This window comes from Pangasianodon hypophthalmus, chromosome 2, assembly GCF_027358585.1.
Source record: "Pangasianodon hypophthalmus isolate fPanHyp1 chromosome 2, fPanHyp1.pri, whole genome shotgun sequence".
NCBI classification, from domain to species: Eukaryota; Metazoa; Chordata; class Actinopteri; order Siluriformes; family Pangasiidae; genus Pangasianodon; species Pangasianodon hypophthalmus.
The window spans coordinates 35,412,599-35,422,659 of NC_069711.1; the positions used below are offsets into that span (position 1 = coordinate 35,412,599).

Below are 10,061 nucleotides of genomic sequence, written 5' to 3' on the forward strand. Positions count from 1 at the left end.
TGTGCATTGGGGCGTGGTCTGAGGGAGTGGTCTGTGCATGGAGGCGTGGTCTGAGGGCGTGGTCTGTACATGGGGGTGTGGTCTAATGGCGTGGTCTGTTCATGGGGCGTGATCTGAGGGCGTGATCTGTGCGTGGGGGTGTGGTCTGTATATGGGGGCGTGGTCTAAGGGCGTGGTCTGGTGCATGTGCGTGGCTGTGTTATTGAACGCAGTTGTGAAATATCAGCTGTGTTCAGTCATGTTTCTGCTGCATTAACAGAAACAGTGTAAGAGCTCGAATAACGTTTTCACTCACATTCCTCACACTATACTCATCAAAAACACGTCTAATGCACACAGCCAAAAGTATGTGCCCCCCGACCATCACTCCCATATGTGCTTATTGAACATTATTATTATTATTATTATTATTATTACTGCTATAAAATTGCCAAAGACTTGCCACAATGTGTAGAATTGATTTATTTTTATATTCAACATTTACAAAAACATAGACTGTAGCTACATCATACACCATCGACATGAAAAATAGTAACACCGTACCGTATAAACCGAAATGTGGAACTGATGTTTCATTACCGTTATGCTAAACCACACACAGAATGATGTCACAAAATATTTCCACATGTGACACGTCGCAGTGGGGTTTAAAAATCAACAATATTAAAATATATAAATATATGAACCAACAGTTAGTGAAATGAAGGACCTACGTTACACAATATACTGTAAATACACAATATAAAACTGCTGCTAGGTTTATAAATATAGTTATATTCTTTTCAAAGCCGTGTATCTCTGTAATAAATATTAAATAATGATGGAGTGTGATTTAATTCCTAACAGTGTCAGATTTTACTCTTTACATTATTCTATTCTATATTATATTCCATATATTCTAATTATTTATTATAATTTATTAATACTTTGGCACTGCAATATTACACCAGCTGTGTAGTTTTAATCTACTCTTTATCACTTATTTAATTCTACTCGTTATTTCAGGTTTTTTAAAGTCAGTTTTATTTTTATAATAAATAAAATAAAGATATACGTGTTTTCTTCACATTTTAATACACTTTATTTTAAATTTTTAGGTCTAATTTAAATAGTAATTTAAGTATTTTTAAATTTATCATTAATTTTTTTCAGTGAGGCCTGAGATTTTCTTTTGTATAACAAGAATCTTTTACATTTTTGTTTTAATATCAATAACATCATGACAAGTTCAGTAAGTAATCTGTTTCACATTTCATATAATTCATTTTGTTTATTTCATGATTAGCAGGAATACAAGAAAAAACACTATTTTTAGGATTAATGCTTATTCACTACAAAAAATAAATTATTTCTTACACATCTTATACCATTTCAATACACAATAATAGCAATGAATTAATGATTCTTAAATTAATTCATTTTTTTAAAAGTAATTTCCATTTTTATACATTTTATTTGATTTATAAAAAAGTTTTTTATTAGTCTTAGTTTTATGTTCATTTATTGTAGCTGTAATTAAAATAATGTTAATTTATTAGTTGTGCTTTTAATTAACTATAAAAGCTTTTTAACAGCTTAGCTTACGATGATGCGACAAACAGAGAGTCGCTTTTAGAGGGGTCAAAGGTCACAGTAACGGAAGTAAACATGTATATGTGTATACAGGAAAAGGAATAAACACTAGGGATTTAATGTAACATGGAGAAAAATTATATTAATAAAAAAAATATCTACAGTGATGTAACTGTGATTGACAGCAGCTCCACCCTGTTACAATCCTGTTTGTAATTATTCCCCTTGTCCCCTTCCCCTTGTCCACTTCCCCTTGTCCACTACCCCTTGTCCCCTTCCCCTTGTCCCCTTCCCCTTGTCCACTTCCCCTTGTCCCCTTCCCCTTGTCCCCTTCCCCTTGTCCCCTTCCCCTTGTCCACTTCCCCTTGTCCCCTTCCCCTTGCCCACTTCCCCTTGGTTGAGTCCACTTTATCATCATATTAAGGAGTGAAGCAGTTTATAAGTGTAAATACTTATTTCTAATCCTAACACTTGGCTGTATGATTTCAGATTAAGGGCCCGTCTCAAATCTTGTACTCCGTAGTGCACTAGGTCACTTTTAGTGCACTAGTGTGTCCACTCTGTGAGACTCAGTGAGCTAAAGTGCGCTATTGATTGTCTGATTTTAAAGGGGAGTCATGCTGTAATCACTAATGATATGCATGTATATGATATGATATGGGGAGGCGGGGCTTGGGCGGGGCTTTGTACAGGCAGAGTCATAGGTGGGTGGAGGTTTACACTGCACTTGTAAGGGGGCGACGGGATTGGACGAGAACATCAGGAGGGGCGGAGAGTAAATAACGCTGATCATCATGTGACACCTGAGAACGAAGCGCTTGAAACCTAGAGAGAGACACAGAGAGAGTGAGACAGGCAGAGAGAGAGAGAGAGAGAGAGAGACAGCGAGAGGGACAGAGAGAGAGAGAGAGAGATGCAGAGACAGACAGAGAGAGACAAAGTGAGACACAGAGAGAGAGAGAGACAGGCAGAGAGAGTGAGAGAGACAGGCAGAGAGAGTGAGAGAGACAGGCAGAGAGAGGTACAGAGAGAGAGAGACAGAGAGAGACAGAGAGAGAGAGAGAGAGAGAGACAGACAGCGAGAGAGAGAGAGACAGGCAGAGAGAGAGAGAGATGTTATAGCATGTTTAAAGCATTTATCTTACAGTTTGAAATATAAAACAGCAGGAAGAAATGTGAGTTCAGAAGGACAACAGGGAAACAGCTAAAATACCAAAAACAGACTGACTTCAATGATCATGTGAATTTAAAATGGGCGGGTCAGGAGGGGGTGGGGCCGGAAGAAGGGGCGGGTCAGGGTAAGAGGGGGCGGAGTGAGGTGTTGGTGTATCTGTTAGTGAGACATATCACATTTTACTCCTTTTACATTCCCATTAAATTACAGTAGCACTACACTCAGTGGGGGCGCTACACTCACACTACACCCAGCCCCGCCCACATTACACTCGGCCCCGCCCACACTACACCCAGCCCCGCCCACACTACACTCAGCCCTGCCCACACTACACCCAGCCCCGCCCACATTACACTCAGCCCTGCCCACACAACACTCAGCCCCGCCCACACAACACCCAGTCCTGCCCACACTACACCCAGCCCCGCCCACATTACACTCAGCCCTGCCCACACTACACCCAGCCCCGCCCACACAACACTCAGCCCTGCCCACACAACACTCAGCCCCGCCCACACTACACTCGGCCCCGCCCACACTACACCAGCCCCGCCCACACTACACTCAGCTCCGTCCACTTTACACTCAGCCCTGCCCACACTACACCCAGCCCCGCCCACACTACACCCCGCCCCGCCCACATTACACTCAGCCCTGCCCACACTACACCCAGCCCCGCCCACACAACACTCAGCCCTGCCCACACAACACTCAGCCCCGCCCACACTACACTCGGCCCCGCCCACACTACACCAGCCCCGCCCACACTACACTCAGCTCCGTCCACTTTACACTCAGCCCTGCCCACACCCAGACTACAACCCACTCACACACTCAAACCAACCCACACTAGTCAGCCCCACTCTAGACTCACCCCTACACTACACTACACCCCCCACCCCCACCCACACTAAACCCCCTTACCTGAAGGTCACTTAACTTTTCGAGTGGACTCTCTACACTGGGCATGGTGATGGGGGGCAGTTCAGGTGGAGGTGGAGGTGGAGGTGGAGGGGGTAGAACGGGTAGAGGTGCAGGGGGCAACTTCTGTTGGAAATTATTAATCACACACGTCACCTGCAGAGAGAGAGCACAAACACGGCTTATCCACATTTCTAACAATACGCTGATCTGTAGTTAATAACGAAACCACTACAGTGAAACCAGCTGAGCTGTTTCCTCACCAGAAACGATGCAATAGCGCCTCCTGTGACGAAACCTGCCAGAACATCAGACCAGTGGTTCCGGTACTCTGCCACTCTGACCACGCCCACCATGACAGCCAGTGAGATGACAGCGAGGCTCAGAGTGGGTGTGGCTAAACGCGTACCTTTAGTCTTACATGCCAAGGTGATGTACATCTGTGGGGAAAAATGTACACACAGAATGAAGCACCTGAATACCCTCTTGTGCAATCTTTCAACAAGGACATACAGTGACATGACACGGTATTTTCTAGAACTACCGCCATGTGAGCCATTCCCTTCTCACGTGTACACGTCCATGATGTGGAGCTATACGCTTAGCAGCTCATGACCACCTTCAGAGATACAGGTATCATCTCTTCAAAGATGGGGATGGTTCCTTGTCTTGAGTGTGCATTTTTTTATATTATGGTCCTTACTGGGCTACATAGCATTTGTTTAGCCTCAAGATGGTTTTCACTCTTTTACTACCATACATTTAGCTAGTAACTCATCAGTTCCTCTAGGTCCCAGGACCTGAGATTTTTTTCCTCAGTGCTGGTGAGTCACCTAGTCCAAGTAATTTTTCTTCCCTACACATTAAGCAGCACGTAGAACAGTGATGCTAATGTCTACACAAGTTGAATTTGGGTGGCAAGAAGTGTTTCTCGTTGCCTTGTGCAGAATCTCCTCAGGTGGGTTCACTCTTGATTGGCCATACCCACGAGAGCAGTTCATCAGCTGGGGCTGTGCAATGGTGCGGTGATGGTATTGATGAGACAGATCATACTTCAAGGGTAGAGGAGTCTGCACCTAGAGCTGGTATCCAGATCTGGGAGAGGTTTGGTGAAGTGCATGCTGTGGTTCTTCCTGGCAGAGTCAGACAGCTCACTGGGGCAGAATGCTCCAGCCTCCTGACTGGACTCACCACTTGTTATTCGCCTTTCCTTCTCTGCAGGACACCCAGTCACTTATATCTGTGATTCTGGCTGCTTGGATGGAATTGAAAACTTGATAATGCATCATTAAAAAACTACACCCTTATCTGCTGGACTTGGTGCATTGTCTGGGATTTTGGCCTTTCTCCAGAGATTCCAGACAAGTCCCCATCTACTGTAAAAGTGTATGTGGCAGCCATCTCGGCACAGCATGGGGAGCAAGACACCTCCATCCATCCACCCCAGGTGCCCATCCCAGTAGTGTGAGTATGGCAGTTATCTCAGAGCTCCTTTCAAGGCAGTTTCAAGGTGGTATCTTTATAACATTGTTGGTATAGTCTAGTGAGTAGACAGGGTAAACTAGAGCTCGAGTCACTTAAGTAACTGTGGTTCTACAAACCACCAGCACTCCAAGGATCAACAAGAAGGTTCTAAGGAATGATTAATGCATGACAGGGGTATTTATAGTGAATACTGTATCATACATCAGTATGGGACCTTGTTGGAAGATTTTGTCACACACACACACAACCTGGTAATAAGGTGTGGTAGGTGTGTATTGTTACAGTATACAGTATGTAGTGGTGCATTGTGGGTAATGTCTCACAGCGGTGTACACGGCACAGTAGGTGCTCAGCGCAGTGTCTTTAGAAGGGAAGGACTTGCGGGCGGAGGTGATGATGGAGGGATTCCCCCGACACGCCCTCTTCTCACTGATGTACTGCATCGGAGACCGGCAGCCCAGCGCTGTGTAGTTTGGACGACACACGGACAGGAAGTGAGGTGTCTGACTTCCTGTCACCACCTGACCCGCGTTGGCGAAGATAGTGGTGACGAAAAGGCCAAAGGAGTAAATGCCTGAATGGAGGGAGGTAGTATACACCAATCAGAAGGAGGGATAATGTCGTCTCATTTATGTGTAGATGCAGCATGTGTTTTTTTTACCCAGGAATCGGACGATGCGGCGCAGCATGGGGCTGAAATAACAGCAGTCTGCAGTGACGATTGTTTTCTCCTGAGGAAACTCAGGCTTCGAGAAAAACGCTGCCAACTCACCGATCAGGATCTTCAAGAGGAAACACACAGGGAACACGTTACACAGCCATTAATTCAACATGGGCTCCATCCTAATTACTAGAACTAAGATGTAGCTCAGTGTGAGAATTTATTTAGCAAGCTAATCTCTTATACTAAGTGTTACATCATTAACTAGCAGTAATACACCATTAACTAGCAGTAATACACCATTAACTAGCAGGAGACATTAGTGTTAGTGTAAACATATGGTGTTCTCTTTTCTAGTGATTCATCTCTTCTTTAAGACACCATCAGAGACCACAAGTGTTGGAGTGTGCACACACACACACACACACAAACAGTTCAGTACTGCATCGGTAAATGAATTTTGTATGTAAAAATTTAATCAATTGAAGTCTTAATCATAAAGCTGCTGTTACGAATAAAACACACAGGTAACACATTCCAGATCCACCGCTGATTTCAGGCTAATCTAATTAACTCCTTATTTAAATGCTAATAAAATGTTAGAATTATTTTATTTTTGGTTGCACACCAATGAAAAAATATATAAAGCTGGACTCACTGTGACAGTGGGAATGGCGGTGACGAGCGAGTAGACGAGTGCGGGCGGAGCTCGACTGGACTCCTCGGGTCCAGGGTACGGGCGAGAGAAGGTCCGGTCGAAGCAGAAGAAGCCTCGCAGGTGGACAGGGAACGTGTCCGTGTACTCAAAATAATACGCCAACAACACCACGGCCGACATGATGACCAGCTGCTCACACAACATCACCACACACACACACACACACACACGGGATGAGAGTGATGGAGGGATAAAACAGAGGGAGTGAGGAAGACAAGGCTGTTAAAGCTCAGGCAAAAATGAAGAGAAATAAAAGAGAAAAGAGCAACAGAGAAGTGTGTTAGAGCTCTGATTAATGAACAGACAGAGAGAGAGAGAGAGAGAGAGAGAGAGGGAGAGATGACCTCTACCTGCTGTCATCTCTTTGTGACCTGCTTTTCTGTTTAACATAGTTTTATACACACACACACACACACACACACGGCAGATGGTAACAAAGTCAGAATGAAAGTCAAATACTTTTAGAATGAAAGACACAGAGAAAGGAAGAAAGCAAAAAAAAAAACAGATGAATTCATTTATGGGTTTCAATTCAAGTGGTTTAGATGGATAGACAAGTGGATAAATGGACAGATGGATGGATAGACAGATGAATGGATGGATGGATGGATAGATAGACAGGTGAATAGATGGATGACGGATGGATAGGCAGGTGGATGGACAGATAGATGGCTGGATGGATGGATGGATGGTCAGGTGGATGGATGGACAGGTAGATGAATGTACAGATGGATGGATAGACAGGTGGATGGATGGACAGATGGATGGATAGACAGGTGGATGGATGGATGGATGGATGGATAGACAGATGAATGGACAGATGGATGGATAGACAGGTGGATGGAAGTAGAGGTGGATGGATGTACAGATGGATGGATAGACAGGTGGATGGATGGACAGATGGATGGATAGACAGGTGGATGGATGGATGGATGGATAGACAGATGAATGGACAGATGGATGGATAGACAGGTGGATGGAAGTAGAGGTGGATGGATGTACAGATGGATGGATAGACAGGTGGATGGATGGACAGATAGATGTATAGACAGATCAATGGATGGATGGATGGATAGATAGACAGGCGAATAGATGGATGACAGATGGATGGATAGGCAGGTGGATGGACAGATGGATGGCTGGATGGAAGGATGGATGGACAGGTGGATGGATGGACAGGTAGATGAATGTACAGATGGATGGATAGACAGGTGGATGGACAGATGGATGGCTGGACGGATGGATGGATGGTCAGGTGGATGGATGGACAGGTAAATGAATGTACAGATGGATGGATAGACAGGTGGATGGATGGACAGATGGATGGATAGACAGGTGGATGGATGGACAGATGGATGGATAGACAGGTGGATAGATGGATGGTTCTTTGGGGCTGGTTGCTTCTATCTTTCTAAAGAGGTTCTCCTTGTCCTTTCCTGAAAGAAGAACTGATCGTTGTTGAACCTTTAATGGTTCCCACTAACATACAAGCTTAAGAACACTTTCAGGTTCTAGATTGAACTTTCATGACATGAATCATGACATTATGTAAACACACACACACACACACACACACACACACACACACACACAGAGTGCAGAGGCACAGCAGAGTGCAGGAGAACATCAACATCCAGTTGAAACGTTCTCACACACACTGACATGTGGGACAGAATGTGGGTGTGGTTCTGCGTGATCCATTCACTCAGTGGGTTCCTGCTGAGAGATGATGTTCTCCTGAGAGCTTGGTGATGGAGACAGTGTGCTGCTGTGGACCACGTGCTTGTCTGTTATAATTCTGTTTTTATAGCTCTAAGCCTAATTGATTCCTGAATAAAAAATGATGTAATAATGTAAATCTGAGTGTAATTTTAATGAAGTGAGGAATATGGTCATCAGTGTGCAGTCTGTGAGTGGAGCAGTGCTGCCCTCTGCTGGTTCATCTCAGTACTGCAACTCAGACTTCAATTAAACTGCCAACTTTAATCCTCTGAAACGGTTTGTACTCTTAAATACAGACACAGTGAGCAACTTTATATCTTTAACAGACCATCATTTATTTCAAATAAACCCATCTTATACCACACTGCTGATGAGTTCTGCACTCTGATTGGTCAGAAGGTGTTGATTAGTTTTCTATAACAGCAGCTCTGACAGTAGTGCAGGTTTATATTAATGCTCTCGTTCTAATATGTTATCGTTTCCATAGTAACAGCTCAATCACAGGGACGTGTACAGCAGACGCTCCACTGATAATAAACAGATTATTGTGCAATCGTTCATAGGGCAAAGTTTTCTGTAACGAGATGTTTATTTAACATTTATGGAAGGAGTCTCCAGTGTCAGAGGTAAAGCTGTAACTTTAACTTTTCCGACGTCTTCAGGACAGAGGAGTTTACGCTTCTTTGCGGTTTCTCGGTAACATGCGGAACAAACAGCGATTTTTTCTCTTATTAACTTGAAGAGAGAGAATAAAGAGAGGCTGGTGAGGGAACGAGTGTTTATAGCTGCTATAACATAAGTGACAACAGAAACTACCCTGTTTCACTGACATTCCACAGCATTAAATGTAACTATAAATGGATAAGAAGTATGATGTGTCCTTCTTTTAAAAAGTGGATAATAAGGTGTTAATAAACGAGGCCCGTCACTGGCTGGGAGAAGTGACTGAGTGTAGGGAACTGACCGAGCATGAGAGCTTTTCTGACTGATGTTTTTTAGTGTTTATTGCTAACATTAGGCCCAAAAACAAGCGACTGAACTGCAGGAGCAGAGCCTCAGTAGTGCGCACTCTCTCCCCTATCTAGGGCTCTAATATGCAGATGTGGGATTGGAACATAGCCAAGTTCACAGTCTCACAGTCTCAGAGGCAATTTCATCATCAGAGAAAATCAAACACTGAACACAGCGGAACAGAGGGGAGCTTAAGTACTGCACTTAATGGAGAGAGAGAGAGAGAGAGAGAGAGAGAGAGAGAGAAAGAGAGAGAGACAGACAGAGACAGAGAAAGAGAGAAACTGAGAGAGAGAGAGAGAGAGACTGAGAGAGAGAGAGAGAGAGAGAGAGAGAGAAGGGCCGACACAGGAGAACCTGGAACACAGGAGAACCTGGAACACAGGAGAACCTGGCTGGCCAGAGAACAGAGACTGTGTGCTCACTGTGCGAGCGGTGAGGTCGAGACAGAGCTGCACTTCCTCCTCCACTGTGAAAAATATCAACACCAGAGAAAGAGAAACACCTTCACCAAAAACATCTCACACAAAATTCCAGATTTCTGCAATTTAGCAGATGGAGAAAAACTAAGAATCATTCTGGGAGAAAGAAACACTGCAGCCTTCACTGCAAAGTGTGTATCAGAATGTGAAAGTCTGAGGGACAGCGAGACACCGAGTGTCCTGCACACACCCTGAATACACACACACCCTGAATACACACACCCTGAACACACACACCCTGAATACACACACACCCTGAACACACACACACCCTGAACACACACACCCTGAACACACACACACCCTGAATACACA

General features: G+C 44.3%; 1 protein-coding gene across 2 annotated transcripts in view; it reads right to left on the reverse strand.

Moving 5' to 3' along the window:
* Window positions 1–1,932: 1,932 nt before the first annotated feature.
* plppr2b (phospholipid phosphatase related 2b) overlaps window positions 1,933–10,061 on the reverse strand; it is a 10,225-nt gene continuing 2,096 nt past the window's right edge. The window contains exons 3-8 of one of the 2 annotated variants that reach the window (XM_034302272.2): window positions 6,472–6,660; window positions 5,814–5,934; window positions 5,476–5,726; window positions 3,931–4,107; window positions 3,671–3,823; window positions 1,933–2,397 (exon numbers count right to left, since the gene is read on the reverse strand). In XM_034302272.2, coding sequence (XP_034158163.1) covers window positions 2,365–2,397; window positions 3,671–3,823; window positions 3,931–4,107; window positions 5,476–5,726; window positions 5,814–5,934; window positions 6,472–6,660 — 924 coding nt within the window. In that variant the 3' untranslated portion in view covers window positions 1,933–2,364. The remainder of the gene's footprint in view (window positions 2,398–3,670; window positions 3,824–3,930; window positions 4,108–5,475; window positions 5,727–5,813; window positions 5,935–6,471; window positions 6,661–10,061) is intronic. The other variant, XM_034302270.2, reaches the window with a different exon arrangement.